General features: G+C 42.2%; 1 protein-coding gene across 5 annotated transcripts in view; it reads right to left on the minus strand.

Annotated features, from left to right (window-relative positions):
* Nucleotides 1-742: 742 nt before the first annotated feature.
* The window catches only part of LOC111963809 (protein ARK2N), a 39865-nt gene continuing 20105 nt past the window's right edge, over nucleotides 743-20502 (minus strand). For 3 of the 5 annotated variants that reach the window (XM_070443532.1, XM_070443533.1, XM_023987348.2), the window contains 3 exons: nucleotides 5291-5488; nucleotides 3681-3792; nucleotides 743-3364 (listed from right to left, as the gene is read on the minus strand). In XM_070443532.1, coding sequence (XP_070299633.1) covers nucleotides 3166-3364; nucleotides 3681-3792; nucleotides 5291-5488 — 509 coding nt within the window. In that variant the 3' untranslated portion in view covers nucleotides 743-3165. Of the gene's footprint in view, nucleotides 3365-3680; nucleotides 3793-5290; nucleotides 5489-12231; nucleotides 14692-20502 lie in introns of those variants that run through there. The other 2 variants (XM_070443535.1, XM_070443534.1) reach the window with 2 other exon arrangements.

Raw genomic sequence — 20502 nt, forward strand, 5'->3', positions numbered from 1 at the left:
ACCTATGACATGGCGGGGGTAGSGGAAGGTAAATGGTGACATGCAATATGCGATATAAGCCTGTGGATTGTTTACAACATATTGAATAACCTAGTATTTTACCATTCATTTCAAGGACTCGCTTACTGGTACTTAACGATGGTCCTTACCTCTGTGAACATTTTGTTTTGATTTCTACTAGGATAGGGCCCTCTGGTGGTCAAGTGTGTACTCTAGAATCACAATTTCAATGAAAACGGCACAAACAAACAGCTACTCAGATATACAATCACCTCCTTCAGAGTTCCTTAAACTACCAGCACATAACAATTTAATTGATTTTCTAGACTAGTAGAATATCTATTAGCAATTGTTCTACTCACCAATGACAAGGGGACTAGCCATGGGAATTAGCATACAGCTGTAGTGGTGGCCTCAGGATTAACAGAGATGGCAGAAGGGCTCCAGGGTTGAGGTTAGGGATAGGCAGATTGCACAGCGCCGGTCCCCCTTGCCTGACCTCTGACCCTGTCCCTTTGTGGGTGAGGGTCATATTGTTCATGAAGAGAGGGAGTTCTCTGTGCTGTTGGGGTACTGAATGAGGGAAACACTGCTCTACACAGATATTGAATCAGAGACAAGTAATAAGTGAAGCAGAAACATCATCCCTTTGTCACTCTGATAAGGCAAAGACACTGACAAACCCAACAGTATTGACACCATGGGAATTACATTTAAAAAAAAATCACAATCAACACAGTCCTTAAATAATACTATATTTATTTCATTTTAAAATAGTTTCCTTTTTGTTCTACAGACATKATTTCAAAGAAGTCCGGGACTTGCAAAATATTAACACTCATTTCTTGTTAATTTAAAATAATGACAGTAAAATAAATTAAACAGAACAAAAGGGTTAAATTACTGAGAGCGGGTTGAAACAATGTTTGACTTGAGGACAAAAATGTAACAATGGTATGCGCAACCATACTTGAGTGATGCTGCCATAGTTTCTTACAGAAAGCAATCCACTAAGCCTAAAAGGCATGAGCAATGTCTTAACTGACAAACAATAATCATAATGACGAGCTATACAACAAGAATGGGCTTAGCGGTGTTGCATGCAAGAGAATAGGTCTGGAATAAAAAGGTACATTTCAGTGCTAGCTGCATGCAGTGGAGAAAACCGTCATGGTGATACTGAAATTCCAACATAATCATGTCATCATCTAATTTACACAATATTTTTCTCTGGGAGGAGGGTGATGTTAACACATTCAACTTGAAATCAACTAAACAACTTAAGAACAAATTCATAGACCTCAAAATAATTTAACACATGCAAAAGGGAAATAAAAGCTGTCAAAAGCTTAAATATCACAAGTCTGTAAGGATTTAAAGTCTTTCGTTGACAAAAATTGGATTAGACTTTGGTTCAGTTCCTGGTGTCGAGGAGGACTTTTCTCTTTCTGTGACCAGCAGGAGTGAATTGAATGCTTCAATATAACCCTCTAATGAGGGAAAGAGATAGAGACCAAGAGGTTCATGCAGTTTAAATGGATGTGATACCAGACCATTGGTAAAAACTAACCAGGCGTGGTTGCAGTCTCACCAGGCCTGAAGTACTGCATGAGTACACAATAAACCAGAGAACCAGGTAGAGTCCTGAGGAATCAGGGTTAAAACAATTCATACATTAAATAGGTATCTCTATAAAGCCCCCAAATGGGCACAACACTSACCAGTACTTTCCTTGTTAATATCTACGTAGTAAATTCACATCTATTATTAAAATAACTTTTTTGTAGAGGCGYCAAAATCCGCCGCACTTTAAGGTAAAAGAATATACATGACTCTGAAAGAAAATAGTTCACATTCCAAGGCATTCAGGCAATCTTRGCTCTTTAATGTTCAATGGAWGATACATTTCCTCAGATGTCAGAAGGGGGTCTCGAAAAGTTAGGAGGAGGGATATCTCATTCACACTGATACACATACACACAATCCACGTAAGTGCATCCAGTTAGCACTGCAGMGTCATACATTCACTGACTACCAGAATGACACCTGGGACACTTTCAGACTGTTCTCCATAGCAACGGGCTGGCTCAATAGCCAGCAGACCTGTCTTACAGTAACAGTACTGTACACAACCTGCTATGTCAGAGGACTGCAGCAACTGTTTGAGTACAAACAGGACTGCAGCACTCATCTCGTCCTGTGTGTCTGACCACTAGCTACTCGAAGAGAAAGACGAGAAGTGAACATAGACCAGTGATGCTGTTTGTTTCCTTGAATAGGAAAAAAATACTATCTAGCTAGCTTAGAACTTGATTTAGCTATGGTCTTAAACACATTGAGTCACTGACAGCACCGTTATCAATAGTATAAATGAAACATAATTGACTATATATTTTTGTAAGCGAAGTAAGGTAAAAAGCAACATTATTACTGTAGTTTGACCAATGAGAGTGTGGAGCCAGTGGTCAAATCTTAACATACACCTAAAAAAAAGTGACTCTTATCGAGATGTAGGAATCAGGTCAAGCCACCAAAGCCCTGTCACAGGCCGGCAGACCTTGCTGTAGAAAGTGTACCAGTTGCCATTCAGTATCAACTGAAAGCCCAGTCCAGTCAGTCGGAGAATAGGTCACCAGTCTGTAGTGCAGCAGGTTCAAGCCACTGATCCTGCCCCGCCCTCATGCAGCAGCTTTTAAGTCTGGTTACAGCTGGACAGAACACAAAGTGCCTACCTACATACGTACGACAGTCTCCGGGATGAATGAGGTACAGGACAGGGAGAATATTGCTATGTGTTTTACTGTAAAACATCTCTATGGTTCCACCTGCTCTAGTGTCTTGCCCTCTTGATTATTATATCTTTAAAAAAAAACATGAACAGGGAATCACCTTAGTTAAAATAGCTTTGATACACAAGGTTCTACAGTAGGTTAAAAACAAACAGCACTCAGCAAGAAGAGGAAGAGTCCATGGGGCTGCATCTCAAGACACCCTATTCCCTATATAGCACACTTCTTTTGACCAAAGCACTATAAAGTGCACTAAATAGGGTGTCATTCGAGACACAGCCCATGAGTCACAGGTGGTGGCTGTAATACTCAGGAAGMGCTTCCGCCGTGGTGGGGGAGGAGAGGGGTGCAAGGAAGTCTTCAGTGCACAAGTTGCTCAAAGTAGGAATTTGTGTCTAGTATCCTCATCCAGAGTGAGGTCCACTACCTCCGGAGGGGACACCCAGTTGGGCTGGGGGGACACGGTAGTCCAGAGCGGGGAGGATTGCCTTGTGCTGTTGTTGAAGTGCTCCCCTGAGTTGGGCTTCCAGGCAGAGGACAGGCTCTGGATCACTCCGGCCCTGGGATGGGCACACCTGTTAAGAGGAGCAGCACAATAACACAACAAGGACATTAGAGCAATGTAAGAGAAATATTTGGGCAACAACATTACACTGAGGATTTGGTAAGTGCAAACTGCGCATTGCAGTTCACCAGTTCCTTGGCGTTGTGGTTGTCACCCAGTAAAACTATAATGACAGTTTTGTTGCGGCAATGAAACAGTCACATGACCATGATTCTCAAATGAACACGTGTCAGAGCAACACCATATACGATTACAGTTTCGTAGTGGTTGCAGTGCAGGCCGATGTGACCTCAGTGTGTGTTGTAAGTTATGCTTTCTGAACTCACCTTGTGTTTTCTTGCACTCCTACTATTTCCACCTCACTGTCTGAGGAGGGGATGTGGATGTGGCCCTTGTGCTGAGGGGGTTCCCTGTGGGCCAGCTCGGCKTCCATGTGACCTGCAACACAACAATGCAACACACTTTAGAATGCACAGGGACATGTAGAGCATTGCACCCCGGTAAAACAAATACAACAAAATTAACTGTGAAGTTAGGGGACACTGAAATTATACAATTCACACACCTCTTCTGMAAGTCTAATGGACACGAATATCTGGTTTACTCTATATTGCAGTAGATCTATGTCAATTTATACTGAACAAAAATATAAACGCAACATGTAAAGTGTTGGTCCCATGTTTCCTGAGCTGAAATAAAAGAGCTCAGAAATAATTTCCATATGCACAAAAAGCTTACTTCGCTCAAATTTTGTGGACAAACTTGTTTACATCCCTGTTAGTGAGCATTTCTCCTTTGCCAAGATAATCCATCCACCTGACAGGTGGGGCATACCAAGAAGCTGATTAAACAGCATGATCATTATACAGTTGCACCTTGTGCTTGGGACAATAAAAGGCCACTCTAAAATGTGCTGTTTAGTCACACAATCAAATTTATTTATAAAGCCCTTCTTACATCAGCTGATGTCACAAAGTGCTGTACAGAAACCCAGCTTAAAACCCCAAACAGCCAGCAATGCAGGTGTAGAGGCACAACACAATGCCACAGATGTCTCAAGTTGAGGGAGCATGCAATTGGCATGCTGACTGCAGGAATGTCCATCAGAACTGTTGCCAGATAATTGAATGTTGATTTCTCTACTATAAACTGCCCCCAATGTCATTTTAGAGAATTTGGCAGTACGTCCAACCGGRCTCATAACCACAGACCARGTGTAACCAKGCCAGCCCAGGACCTCCACATCCAGCTTCTTCARCTGCGGGATCATCTGAGACCAACCACTCAGACAGCTYATGTGGGGAAAAACTCATTCTGATGGGCTGGGACTGGCTRCCCAGTGGCTGGGCCTAGCTCCCCCCTCCCATCGGTGGCCCACCTTTGGCTGCGCCCTTGCCCAGTCACGTGAAATCCATAGATCAGGGCCTAATTTATTCATTTATATTGACTGATTTCATATGAACTGTAACTCTGTAAAATCGTTAAAATTGTTGCATGTCGCATTTATATTTTTGTTCAGTATACAGCTATGTCAATTGACTAACTGAATTGCTATGAAATACATGTGCAGCAAGACGAAAAAGAAAAGGCAACCCCAAAAAAGAAAAACAGCATTTGCAGCACCAGAAAGGAAAAGACAAGCAGATAGACAGTGTCATTTCTCCATCAAACTCCAAAAGATCTCCCCTTTCCAACCTTCGGAGCACAGTACAAAATGTTCTATTCAACCGTATCTATGTCATGGAGCTTGAGATGTGGAGGAAATTACATCATTATGACAATTTTACCAGGTCTTCATCTCTGAGAGTTTGGTTCCTATCACTACTTGTTGCACTAAACAATCTCCTTGTGCCTGTCAAACTGTCTGCGGATTATACAGAAAGTCATCCCAGAGAGGGTGGAAATTTCAGTGTGATATAGCGAGTTTGTAACTGACCTGCTGAGAGAGAGCACAGATGCTGTACTCTTACTGCCCCAGAGTTTGCTCCCATATCCTGGTCCCTGTGTGTTTTTAGCCTTTCATGTGTTATCACGGTTGTCCGGCGCAGGCACACTCTCTCCACAGTCAAACTTAAACGCTCCTGGTTAGAATCAGTGTCCGAAATATCATAGTGGCCCACTACGGGAGGCCCGTCTGTAGAAACAACAGAAAACACTTCATTATTCAYAACACGGTGTCTCTCAGGTCTCACGTTAGCGGACTTCAGTGCTCGCAGTAGACGTAGCTACCTCCACAAGCACAATAAATGTATTCTTTGCCATTTGCCCTGTGAAAAGGTTACAACCCCCACTGACAATATCATAAGTGTTAGACCATGGCAGATTATGTAACGGTACACAAAACTGTAGCAGAGCAGTTAGGCTATCTGACTGTTTGTGGGTCTAGTATAGCAGCGCACGATAGGATTTCAGACATGGAATGACTGAGTGGATCAGATACATCATAAAAACCCACATTCTACAACTTCCAATATTTTATTTCATGTTCTTGACTGCTTAATGCCACCTGCCATGCACGGTAATGAATGACCATGTGTTTCAGTTTTTGTTGCTAGACAATTAAACAAGCCAGTAATAATTTAACTATTCAACCGAAATAATTGCCTTTGTTTTTCTCAGCTGTAAATGCAAGGTTTGGTTTAAGAAGTGGGGGGACATAACCTGGCAGGTTTTTTATGAGCCTCTAAAGCTCATTTCCTGCATTTTTACACAATCCAATATGCCATCTCTATTGAGAACAAAAAGTAAGCAAAATTGCCCAWYGTCATCAAGCTAGTAGGTAAGAGAACATTAAATATTTTTAAGTGATTAATAAGACTGAATTAGATCAAAGGTAATTCAATAATAAATATTGTGTTGCACCTTTAACCAATAGCCTAACAAATTAACATCTCTAGAAAAAAAACAAAGACTTGATTGTCTTTATTAGACATCCTCTATATCAAATTTCCGCCAGACTGAGCAGCCAGCCCCATCTGCCTACACACTCGACCTCCACCAGTCTAGTCAATAACTCCACTCTCCCAACACAAGTTCCTTACCAGTTCCCATCTTTAATTTGTTTTGTTCCCAAGTGAAAGGTAAAAAAACAAAAAATTAAAAAAAAAAACATACACCTCAAATATACATTAACACACAGAAACAGCAAATTCTCAAAATAATTAATCTCATAGGCCTAATAGTACTATAGAGCTCTTTTTACATCATTTTTTTGCACATAATATAGCGATGTCGCTCCATCCTGGCCCTAGTGGTCCACCACCCTGCAGCGCCCCAACCCAACACACCCCACTCAGGTTTAGGATCTTAGTGAAACATTCATTATTGGTTTGGGGTGTTTTAGGCCAAGGCCAAAGTGACAACCCGCAGGATGGCAGACACCCAGGGCCAGGACTGAGCAGTCCAGCAGCTAGAGACTGCCTAAATAGGTATCTTCCATGACGTGGGCATGTTTTCAATACAGACTCCTTTAGACGTACTGTATTCCATATAAGGAATCCAGACCTCATGAAAGTTGCCCAGTATACCCTTAATCTTGTAATACATTTCTTAGCCGCTATAAATGCTTGGTTACACTGTTTCTTCAGATAYTCTCCAGTATCAACATTTCCAAGGAAACAAAAACAGGGAGATGGGAGAATCTGTAGACATGCTGAGATAAAAGATCTCAGCCTTCACAAGACCATAACATATGCAAATATATCCCCTTTAGTGTTTTACACCTCCAGCAGAGGAATAACATTTCTAAACGGCATGTAATTCAGTTTCACTGGCATATATTGCATTCTATGGATGGTCTTACTTAAACTGCAGTAATCTATGTCTGAGATGATATGAACATGACTGGGCATTCAAACACATCTGTATCCATTCATCATCTTCGATAGCTTCTACCAGGTCTTCTTCACGTTTCTGTTTTACATGTTTTGTGTCATCGGGAAAAGCCTCTAATACCCCTTGACCAGTTTGTAAAACAACTTGTGGTTTGTCATGCCGCCTAAAAAATTAAAAAAGCATCTGCCTTGTTCGGTGTTTGCTTCACAGAGCAGCTCCGTCAGACTGGTCTTCCTTGGCTACCTGACCTTGCGGAGACCCCTGTCACCATCTGATCCTCTTAAGTTGAGGCATGAAAAAGAATTACCTTGGTGTACATTTATATAGTATATTATCCAAGACTGGAATCAATGGTTCAATAATTGAAGTGACCATCATTCCCAGATCCCAGACTGTAGCTTTAATCTGCTGTCCTGTAGTTACTGTAGGTCTACCCATCAAGTCAAGATGGAACTTTGTATCATTCACTGGTATTGTTAATATACCTCAAAATTCCCCTGAGCTCCATAGACTGGTCTTGCCTGGCTGTCTGACCCTGCTGGGACCCGTCACCACCTAATCATGCACTAGAGGGCTGCATTCCCGCGGGATCCGACAGAGATCATTGCAGCACGGGCAGTCCGAGACTGCTTTGAGATGAAACTGTACAGAACAAAAACACGCAACAATTTCAAAGATTTTACTGAGTTACAGTTCATACAGTGCCTTCGGAAAGTATTCAGACTCCTGGACTTTTCCCACATTGTTATGTTACAGCCTTATTCTAAAATGAATAACACTTTTTTGTTGTTGAAATACCTCATTTATGTAAGTATTCAGACCCTTTGCTATGAGACTCGAAATTGAGCTCAGGTGCATCCTGTTTCCGCTGACCATCCTTGAGATGTTTCTACAACTTGGAGTCCATCTGTGGTTAATTCAATTAATTGGACATGATTTAGAAAAGGCACACACCTGTCTATATAAGGTCACACAGTTGACAGTGCATGTCAGAGCAAAAACCAAGGCATGATGTCAAAGGAATTGTCCGTAGAGCTCCAAGACAGGATTGTGTCGGGCACAGATCTGGGGAAGGGTACCAGAAAATGTCTGCAGCATTTTCCCCAAGAACACAATGGCCTCCATTATTCTTAAATGGAAGAATCTTGGAACCACCATGACTCTTGCTAGAGCTGGCTGCCCGGCCAAACTAAGCAATCGGGGANTGAAACATTCATTATTGGTTTGGGGTGTTTTAGGCCAAGGCCAAAGTGACAACCCGCAGGATGGCAGACACCCAGGGCCAGGACTGAGCAGTCCAGCAGCTAGAGACTGCCTAAATAGGTATCTTCCATGACGTGGGCATGTTTTCAATACAGACTCCTTTAGACGTACTGTATTCCATATAAGGAATCCAGACCTCATGAAAGTTGCCCAGTATACCCTTAATCTTGTAATACATTTCTTAGCCGCTATAAATGCTTGGTTACACTGTTTCTTCAGATAYTCTCCAGTATCAACATTTCCAAGGAAACAAAAACAGGGAGATGGGAGAATCTGTAGACATGCTGAGATAAAAGATCTCAGCCTTCACAAGACCATAACATATGCAAATATATCCCCTTTAGTGTTTTACACCTCCAGCAGAGGAATAACATTTCTAAACGGCATGTAATTCAGTTTCACTGGCATATATTGCATTCTATGGATGGTCTTACTTAAACTGCAGTAATCTATGTCTGAGATGATATGAACATGACTGGGCATTCAAACACATCTGTATCCATTCATCATCTTCGATAGCTTCTACCAGGTCTTCTTCACGTTTCTGTTTTACATGTTTTGTGTCATCGGGAAAAGCCTCTAATACCCCTTGACCAGTTTGTAAAACAACTTGTGGTTTGTCATGCCGCCTAAAAAATTAAAAAAGCATCTGCCTTGTTCGGTGTTTGCTTCACAGAGCAGCTCCGTCAGACTGGTCTTCCTTGGCTACCTGACCTTGCGGAGACCCCTGTCACCATCTGATCCTCTTAAGTTGAGGCATGAAAAAGAATTACCTTGGTGTACATTTATATAGTATATTATCCAAGACTGGAATCAATGGTTCAATAATTGAAGTGACCATCATTCCCAGATCCCAGACTGTAGCTTTAATCTGCTGTCCTGTAGTTACTGTAGGTCTACCCATCAAGTCAAGATGGAACTTTGTATCATTCACTGGTATTGTTAATATACCTCAAAATTCCCCTGAGCTCCATAGACTGGTCTTGCCTGGCTGTCTGACCCTGCTGGGACCCGTCACCACCTAATCATGCACTAGAGGGCTGCATTCCCGCGGGATCCGACAGAGATCATTGCAGCACGGGCAGTCCGAGACTGCTTTGAGATGAAACTGTACAGAACAAAAACACGCAACAATTTCAAAGATTTTACTGAGTTACAGTTCATACAGTGCCTTCGGAAAGTATTCAGACTCCTGGACTTTTCCCACATTGTTATGTTACAGCCTTATTCTAAAATGAATAACACTTTTTTGTTGTTGAAATACCTCATTTATGTAAGTATTCAGACCCTTTGCTATGAGACTCGAAATTGAGCTCAGGTGCATCCTGTTTCCGCTGACCATCCTTGAGATGTTTCTACAACTTGGAGTCCATCTGTGGTTAATTCAATTAATTGGACATGATTTAGAAAAGGCACACACCTGTCTATATAAGGTCACACAGTTGACAGTGCATGTCAGAGCAAAAACCAAGGCATGATGTCAAAGGAATTGTCCGTAGAGCTCCAAGACAGGATTGTGTCGGGCACAGATCTGGGGAAGGGTACCAGAAAATGTCTGCAGCATTTTCCCCAAGAACACAATGGCCTCCATTATTCTTAAATGGAAGAATCTTGGAACCACCATGACTCTTGCTAGAGCTGGCTGCCCGGCCAAACTAAGCAATCGGGGARGAAGGGCCTTGGTCAGGGAGGTGACCAAGAACCCGATGGTGACACTGACAGAGCTCCAGAGTTGCTCTGTGGAGATGGGAAAACCMTCCAGAAGGATGGGACACCTTCCAGAAGYACAACCATCTCTGCAGCACTCAACCAAACCAGGCCTTTATGGTAGAGCGGCCAGACGGTAGCCACTCCTCAGTAAAAGGCACGACAGCCCACCGATGTTGCCAAAAGGCACCTAAAGGACTCRCGGACCATGAGAAACAAGATGCTCTGGTCTGATGAAACCAAGACTGAACTCTTTGGCCTGAATGCCATGCATCACATCTGGAGGAAACCAGGCACCGCTCATCACCTGGCCAATACCAGCCCTACGGTAAAGCATGGTGGGGTTGTTCTTCCAGAGGCAGGAGACTAGTCAGGATCGAGGGAAAGATGAACGGAGCAAAGTACAGAGAGATCCTTGATGAAAACCTGCTCAGGACCTCCGACTGGGGCGAAGGTTCACCTTCCAACAGGACAAAAACCCTAAGCACATATCCAAGACAACGCAGGAGTGGCTTTGGGACAAGTCTCTGAATATCCTTGAGTGGCCGAGCCAGAGCCCAGACTTGAATCCGATTGAACATCTCTGGAAATAGCTCCCCATCCAACCTGACAGAGCTTGAGAGGATCTGCAGAGGAAATATTTTTTTTTAAWWKRTTTTMSRTRMMRKWTWWMGGGMMMMMWYYKRMYWMYYYAWTWWWWWTTTTWWAAWTWAYYAWWAYGSRMMWAKCKAYGSCRRCCSGGMMGSSSKYMMGMRRWYGGCACTGCAGCGCTAGCTGCGCCACCAGAGTCTCTGGGTTCGTGCCCAGGCTCTGTCGCAGCCGGCCGCGACCGGGAGGTCCGTGGGGCGACGCACAATTGGCCTAGCGTCGTCCGGGTTAGGGAGGGTTTGGCCGGTAGGGATATCCTTTTCTCATCGCGCTCCAGCGACTCCTGTGGCGGGCCGGGCGCAGTGCGCGCTAACCTAGGGGGCCAGGTGCACGGTGTTTCCTCCGACACATTGGTGCGGCTGGATTCCGGGTTGGAGGCGCGCTGTGTTAAGAAGCAGTGCGGCTTGGTTGGGTTGTGCTTCGGAGGACGCATGGCTTTCGACCTTCYTCTCTCCCGAGCCCGTACGGGAGTTGTAGCGATGAGACAAGATAGTAATTACTTGCGATTGGATACCACGAAAATTGGGGAGAAAAGGGGGTAAAAWTTTTATTMWAAAAAAAGAAAAAAAAGAATAAGGCTGTAACCTAACAATGAAGGGGTCTGAATACTTTCCAAGTGCACTGTTTTATATAAACACTACCGGTCAAAAGTTTTAGAACACCTAATTCAAGGGTTTCTATATTTTTACTATTCTCTACATTGTAGAATAATAGCGAAGACATCAAAATTATGACATAACACATACGGAATCYTGTAGTGTTAAACAAATCAAAATATATATGTTATATTTGAGATTCTTCAAATAGACAGATCAGGTGTGCAAAGCTGTCGAGGCAAAGGGTGGCTATGTCATGGAAAGAGCATGTGTCCTTAATGTTTTGTACACATACATTCTTTATTAAAAACTTTGGGGGGGCCAAAATAAAATCACTCCCACCTGTTGTCGATCCCTGCTGTAATAGGAATCTCGGCTACATAATTTGTGAGTGCAGACAGTGCTGTATGGGAGTCAAGTCAAGAGAAAATGGCACCAGGTTTACAGCAGATGCCAGGCACTCCAAAGTTTATAAGGGCCCAGAGTTTTTCCTGGCTGATCAGAATCACAGGGTCAGGAACAACTCCTGGCCCTCCCTWTAACTAGGCCTAATGAAGATAAAAATGACTAATATAAACAAAGATTCTCACTTTGTTAATCATACCTATCCTCAATGGAAAATTACCATAAAGGTATTTGATGTACTTGTAAAACTGGACTCGCTCTCGCTCTCCAGTGAGATGCTGACATGATACAATACTGTGGTAAACAAATAGAAGACAATTTACAGTACTGTGATCCCTCCAAGACAATAAGGCAAACCAAATATATCAAATGAACCGTGCGTCATGAAATTGAAGGCAGGAGATGGGAGCTGGACCAAAAGGTTAAAAAAAAAATGTATCAAAGAATGTCAATCACTACAATTCATGAGCATATGAACACATCTTTGAAACTTTGACATACAGCYAAGATCACAAGCAAACAGTAAGAATTTGATGCAGTTTAAACAGTGTGGAAATGATAACTGTCGCTATATTCTACAGTACATTTTGAACTGCAAATTGCGATACACCAAAAGATACAGCCCAACTGAATATGCTTCCAGAGTTGTTCCTTTAGCTGTCCTGGATGTGTAGTGTTTTAAGAAGTCCTCTTCTTTTTTTTTTACCCCCCTTTTTCAATCTTGTCTCATCGCCGTAACTCCCCAACGGTCTCGGGAGAGGCGAAGGTGGAGTCATGCGTCCTCCGAAACGTGACCCGCCTAACCGCTCTTCAGCTTAACCGGAAGTCAGCTGCACCAATGTGTCGGAYGAAACGCCGTTCCACTGGTGACCGGGGTCAGCATTAGACCGCTGTGCCACACGGGAGGCCCCATCTTTATTGTTTTACAAGAAACTGGAGAAGGTTGTTCAGACTCAAGCAACAGGATCTGAACCAGAAAAAGCCACGTTGTCACCTGTATCTTATGTAGGCCTATARAGGAACCAGGAAACAAACATGCGCTTTACCACTCTGTTGTTTTAGTGTGAAACCCTTGTTCCAGTTTGATAATACAACTATTATCAATACAACTACTAGTCTAAAACAGGCTGCGTTTGCTTCAAGCACAGGCCAGGCTGGCAGACAAACACACAACCAACAGCAGACCAGAGTTGGCACACCTAACTACTAGGGCCGGGACTATACCAGTATTGCGTTTGTTTCCGTGCCACGATACTAAAACCGAAGCAGATTTAACATTTAGGAAAACAGCCCTAAGGTCGGAAACAAACATTATGTTGTCATCCAGCTATAGCACACAATATTTTATATACAACAGGTTATACCAAAGAGTTTGGTCTGCTTCGTGTTTTATTTTTTACCATYGAAAAAATATTGTGATACTGGTATCGTTCCGGCCCTACTAACCACTATGAGGATATGAAAATAAATATTTTAGCTCCTGTTCAACACAAAAGACTACACATCTAAGGCCCAATCTGCACATTAAAAAAAACAACCAACATTGTTTCTCTCAACTGCATTAGGCCTAATCTTTCACAGTATCAGTGCCACCACAACAGCTGTTCAGGTGAAAAGAGACATCTACTCTACCCACTTATAAAGTTTAACAACATTCTGAGTTGGACATCCAAATTCAAGGAATCATATGGGGCGTTAAGAATATAATTCTCTCCAGAATGTTTACTGTTTGTAGAGCAGTATTTAATCAATTACAAATCCTAACCCAGTGGCTGTTGCTCGGAGTAAAATGGCAGTATGATATTCCTCACAACGTTCTCACTCCCAGCATGAATTCAGTATGTCAAGGCACATGCTATGAAGCAGCCCCCTGCCTAATTAGCTGGGGTGCTGTAATGCACGTTTTTTGTGCAAACTGACACAGTGTGTTAGCTGGTAAACATGTATACTTTTGGAATAGGCCATACTGCAAGCAATACAATGAGCCCTGCCTTGACAGTCTCTGTCAATAAAATATGCATTGTCCGTGTCAATGATGCATGCTATGCAGTACAAACAAGTAATTTGGCTCTGTTGAGTTGTTTAAAACGCATTACGCAGTGAATCACAGTGATTCAAGTTCTGCAGGCATGGAGGACTTTAGAGTGCCATTCAAATGTAATCACCTGTTCCTAACTGCGGTCGATTGTGTTGTTTTTGTACTTGTACAGTCTTTAGTTAAAACACAGGCAATGCCATGCTCACCGGGTTAACTATGGACTTTCAGTAGAATTGGTGGCTTGGTGAGTAAAATCCACGATAACATTTMGAAATCAGATAAGCACATCTGCAATCATCACTGTGTGTGTGATGGTAATGGAACATTATCCATTCGGAAAATACAGCACTAATGCAGTCCATGAGTCAAACAAGCCAATCTAAACTTTCAATAACCCGGGGTCGGAAATGTCTGGGTTTACATTTTGGGTGGCCACTGGCACTACGTCAGGCAGGACGTTGTTGTTGAGGGGGTCGGGGGACATGCTGCTCATGGTGATGTTGGCATTCTCCCGGGCAAACATGTACGCCGCCATTGTCTCCTGCGACTCCGACGAGGGGAGGAAGGAGCTGGGCGGTGACGGGCGTGGCGCCCTGTGACGGTGCCGCACAGGGGCGTCGCTCGAGTGGATGGACGAGTCGCCGCTGTCGTCCGAGTCGAGGCGCGTCAGCTTCTCCATCCAGACGCGGAAGCGCTCCTCGGTCTGCCGCTGCATCACGGCGAAGCGCGTCATGGCCTCCTCCAGCACGCTGCCAATGCCGTTCCTGTTCCACGAGCCACCGCCGTCCAACAGGCCCTGAATCTGAGCGCTCACTCCGGAACCCTCCGCTGCACGGCAGAAGCTAGCTTTAAAGACATTGAGGCCAAAGCCATAAGAAACACAGTAGTACWTTTCATGTACGCTGGTGGACTGTGTTTGTTTGTTTGATAAAAAATTAAAAATGACAAATTTTGTTGACGTGCAGATCGACGTGTTCATGCTGATGACGGACTACGTTCATGCAGTTGTAGCAGTCAGGTCTGTGTAGGGAATGCAGTAATGGTTGATAACATGGAGTTCTACAGATCCATTCCGGACAGAAATTGGTGCTTTAGGAGATATAGTTGCTGTACCTATCATAGAAAGTGTTAACTGAAGATTAACCGTCTATAGTTTTGGCGATAAGATAAAGAAACTAACTACACGCACGGTACAATTACAGCATACAATAATTAAAGATGAAGCACCAAGCCACAAAGTACCATGGTTTTGAAACTCCACCTTGGACGTCAAATGTACTTAAACAAGCAAGATATGACCTATTTGATCTAGCACTAGCAGGCAAAACATTTTACCACTACCTCCATGTTATTTCTGTGCTTTAACCCAATCTAAATAAAGACAACGTTACCTCAAATTAATATAAATTTGTCACCGCACTGCCAACTTTTTATTTTGTTATTATTCAGAGTAAACCCATTGAGACCAGGGTCTCATTCAAGGGTGCCCTGATCATAGTAATACAATCAAAAACAAAACTGTAATAAACCAGCTGGCAACATCATTGAGATAACAATGGAATGCCAGACCGGAGTAAGAAACAGAAAAAAACAGAAAAAAAACTCAATATGAAAAGTCAAGAGCTTAAAGCAATAATGATATTTATTTGATCTACAGTTTATTTTATTTAACTAGGCAAGTCAGTACTAGGGCAATTTATATTTGATCCATTGTACTGATTGAAGTTGAGCGACACATTGTTTCTGTAATTCAAGAACTCAATTGTGAACCCAACGTCAGTGTGCTGCTAAGTTTAGCTTCCTCCACTGTTCCTGTTCCCATACCAGGCTCGAACCAGTGATCCTCTGCTTCACAACARGTGACCGCCCTCCGTGACAACCGTTTGAGCTATACAAAAAAGGTACTACAATGGAAATACATGATTCTGTTTTTGTGTTATCCTCTACACATTTTTAAATCCATTGAACTACTGGAAGGCTCTGGAAGATGGAGACATCTCATCCCATTCAGCATCAGTCTCTCTATTATGACAAAACACAGGAAGAAGTAAATCACAATAGGGTAGTTCCATTTGACTTCAATCACTTTTTGACCGCACTCCTTTTAAATTTGAACAAAAAAAGGTAGACATATTTGACCACGATAGAAGTCGTCAGAAAGTAACTTTTTGGACCTGAATGCCACAACATTTAGGAGAGGTGCTCAAAGTTGACCCATTTTGCATACCCCCGCTACCATGAGACAACCCTGTATTCATCACTTAGAAAAGGTAAATAGTTGAGTTTAATATAAAAACTTGACAACAGGGTTGTCAAACTATTTTACAAATGTATTTTTTTATTTTTTTTATTTTTATTTTTATTTTTTTACATTTGAACTTTTACATCAACTCTGAATTTTTTGTTGCAGCTTAGACTAGAGAATGACCAATATGGATTTTTTAAGGCTGATGCAGATACCGATTTTTGGGGGTCAAGATGGCCAATATTTTAGGCCGATTTCAAAATCATTAAATTAGAAAATGAATACAGTCATGTATGAATTATAATGCATCAATTAAAAAAGAAATAATAATAAGTGTAACCAATCTAACGACATAACGGTAATAATTTMATCTGAATGGTAAATCTCTTGATAACCTGAATAAATTAAGATGGCATAGGCCTACTCACAATACAGGTGAATGCCCATTCAATAGTAGCGTGTGCATGCATTGAGTTATTGAGCTTGTTCTGGCTGATCAGTTGAGTCTATGGTGCTAAGGATGACAAACAATGTGTTCCGCCTTCCATTTGGGACTTATTAGCCTACTAATCAACATTTGTTATAGAAGCATCACTCCAGCATGTCACGCCTGTATGGWAGGACATTATATAGGCACTGCTATTAGTTTGAGAACATAAAATAACATATATTCAAAGCAAATGGGTCCTACGTAACGTCATGATTTGTGATRACGGATTCTTATGAAACTAGTACTTGTCATTTTCCGTGATTAAATTTTTTAAATAAAAATGAAACCTTCAGGAAGCATCTCTAAACAACTCAGCTGCCAGGACGAYATTKGCTAGTTCYGCTATCTGTCAAGAAATGGGCAGGTTGTAACTTCATCCTACGGCTACGATTGGATAGAGTGAGGCTGTAACTCCGCTCCCTTTCACATGTCCCACCATCGCTAATATCGCGTGCTGCTGTTTACAGGTACTATGAGAACTAGATCACTGGCGATGAAATTTGCTACCAAGCCATAACATTTGCATAATATCTAACAATGAGAGGAAGAAGAAATATGAAAACAACAATGCACGTTCTGTCTGAATGACTCAAATCTGCCCATAGTTTGAGAAGTGWGTACTCAGACACACGCTGATCTACAGCTTTCTTGCTCCATAAACATGCAGGAAGATTCTTTACGTAGCGAAACCCATTGCTAACCTTTATTTGGGCATATTAAAAAACGTAATCATTTCCCGATTATGGCAATCTAATCCGACTATCAATTCACGGATACGATTGCGGCTAGTCAAATCAGCACACCAGGAAATGGCTAACCTTACAGTGCAAGTCAGATGGCTTGTTGCTGAAAATGGTGCATGCTCAAAATGATAACCAGCTYACGTTAGCTAGCTACATTGGCAATTAGCTCCGAGCATCACGTTTATCTAACCAGCAAGGTAGCATAGTATCTCTTTTTTTCTTTGTAGCCTCGTTTGAATGTTGCGGTTGCGCACATTTGTACGTAATGGGGTGAGTTTACGTTATCAGCTTAGTTGTTTATCGGTCGTTCTCTACCGTAGACCCTATTTTACATGATTTGCAGTGTTTGTGTTGTGCCCGCCATCGGTTGAGAAACAGCATCCTCTTGAATACGGGGTGGGTGTCGTGTTTTGGCTGTTAAATGTACTAAAATGGMAATAGAATTGACATTTCAACTTTCAAATGATAGCACAAAGAGGTTTTACATTATACTGTCAATCTTCCATAGGAAACCTATTGAAATCATAGAAATATAGGCAATATTTTTTTTTTTTCACCTTCATTTAACCAGGTAGGCTAGTTGAGAACAAGTTCTCATTTGCAACTGCGACCTGGCCAAGATAAAGCATAGCAATTCGACACATACAACACAGAGTTACACTTGGAATAAACAAAACAGTCAATAATACATTAGAATAAAAGAAAACAAAAAGTCTATATACAGTGAGTGCAAATGAGGTAAGTTAAGGCAATAAATAGGCCATGGTGGCGAAGTAATTACAATATAGCAATTAAACACTGGAATGGTAGATGTGCAGCAGATMAATGTGCAAGTAGAGATACTGGGGTGCAAAGGAGCAAGATAAATATATACAGTATGGGGATGAGGTAGGTAGATAGATGGGCTGTTTACAGATGGGCTATGTACAGGTGCAGTGATCTGTGAGCTGCTCTGACAGCAGGTGCTTAAAGCTAGTGAGGGAGATAAGAGTCTCCAGTTTCAGAGATTTTTGCAGTTCGTCCAGTCATTGGCAGCAGAGACTGGAAGGAAAGACGACCAAAGGAGGAATTGGCTTTGAGGGTGACCAGTGAGATATACCTGCTGGAGCGTGTGCTACGAGTGGGTGCTGCTATGGTGACCAGTGAGCTGACATTAGGCGGGGCTTTACCTAGCAGAGACTTGTAGATAACCTGTAGCCAGTGGGTTTGGCGACGAGTATGAAGCGAGGGCCAACCAACGAGAGCGTACAGGTCGCAATGGTGGGTAGTGTATGGGGCTTTGGTGACAAAACAGATGGCACTGTGATAGACTGTATCCAGTTTGTTGAGTAGAGTGTTGGAGGCTATTTTATAGATGACATCACCGAAGTCGAGGATCGGTAGGATGGTCAGTTTTACGAGGGTATGTTTGGCAGCATGAGTGAAGAATGCTTTGTTGTGATATAGGAAGCTGATTCTAGATTTAATTTTGGATTGGAGATGCTTAATGTGAGTCTGGAAAGAGAGTTTACAGTCTAACAGACACCCAGGTATTTGTAGTTGTCCACGTATTCTAAGTCCGAGCCGTCCAGAGTAGTGATGCTGGACGGGCGAGCAGATGCGGGCAGTGAGCGATTGAATAGCATGCATTTAGTTTTACTTGGGTTTAAGAGCAGTTGGAGGCCACGGAAGGAGAGTTGTATGGCATTGAAGCTCGTCTGGAGTAGAGGTCGACCGATTAATCGGATGGCCGATTAATTAGGGCCGATTTCAAGCTTTCATAACAATCGAAATCAGTATTTTTGGACACCGATTTATGTTTTTTTTTTTTTTTTTTTTACACCTTTATTTAATCTTTATTTAACTAGGCAAGTCAGTTAAGAACACATTCTTATTTCAATGATGGCCTAGGAACGGTGGGTTAACTGCCTCTTCAGGGGCAGAACGACAGATTTTTACCTTGTCAGCTCGGGGGATTCAATCTTGCAACCTTACAGTTAACTAGTCCAACGCTCTAACCACCTGATTACATTGCACTCCACGAGGAGCCTGCCTGTTACGCGAATGCAGTAGAAGCCATGGTAAGTTGCTAGCTAGCATTAAACTTATCTTATAAAAACAATCAATCATAATCACTAGTTAACTACACTGATTGATGATTTACTAGTTTATCTAGCGTGTCCTGCGTTGCATATAATCGATGCGGTGGGTATCATTGCTCCAATGTGTACCTAACCATAAACATCAATGCCTTTCTTAAAATCAATACACAGAAGTATATATTTTAAACCTGCATATTTAGCTAAAAGAAATCCAGGTTAGCAGGCAATATTAACCAGGTGAAATTGTGTCACTTCTCTTGCGTTCATTGCACGCAGAGTCAGGGTATATGCAACAGTTTGGACCGCCCGACTCATAACATTGAAGGTTGTGCAATGTACAGGGATATTTAGACTTATGGTTGCACCCGTTAGATAAAATACGGAACAAGATAAAAAGTCTTGTTTTCGAGATGATAGGTCATTAATATGGTCGAATCCGAAACTAAGTCAAGTATTTCTGTGTGTTATGTTATAACTAAGTCTATGATTTGATAGAGCAGTCTGAGCGGTGGTAGGCAGCAGCAGGCTCGTAAGCATTCATTTAAACAGCACTTTCCTGTGTTTTGCCAGAAGCTCTTCGCTGTGCTCAAGCCTATCAACTCCCGAGATTAGGCTATTGTAACCGATGTGAAATGGCTAGCTAGTTAGCGGGTGCGCGCGTAATAGCGTTTCAAACGTCACTCGCTCTGAGACTTGGAGTAGTTATTCCCTTGCTCTGCATGGGTAACGCTGCTTCGAGGGTGGCTGTTGTCGTTGTGTTCCTGGTTCGAGCCCAGGTAGGAGCGAGGAGAGGGACGGAAGCTATACTGTTACACTGGCAATACTAAAGTGCCTATAAGAACATCCAATAGTCAAAGGTTAATGAATACAAACGGTATAGAGAGAATAGTCCTATAATAACTACAACCTAAAACTTCTTACCTGGGAATATTGAAGACTCATGTTAAAAGGAACCACCAGCTTTCATATGTTCTCATGTTCTGAGCAAGGAACTTAAACATTAGCTTTCTTACATGGCACATATTGCACTTTTACTTTCTTCTCCAACACTTTGTTTTTGCATTATTTAAACCAAATTGAACATGTTTCATTATTTAT

Source organism: Salvelinus sp. IW2-2015, linkage group LG5 (genome assembly GCF_002910315.2).
Source record: "Salvelinus sp. IW2-2015 linkage group LG5, ASM291031v2, whole genome shotgun sequence".
Classification (NCBI taxonomy): domain Eukaryota; kingdom Metazoa; phylum Chordata; class Actinopteri; order Salmoniformes; family Salmonidae; genus Salvelinus; species Salvelinus sp. IW2-2015.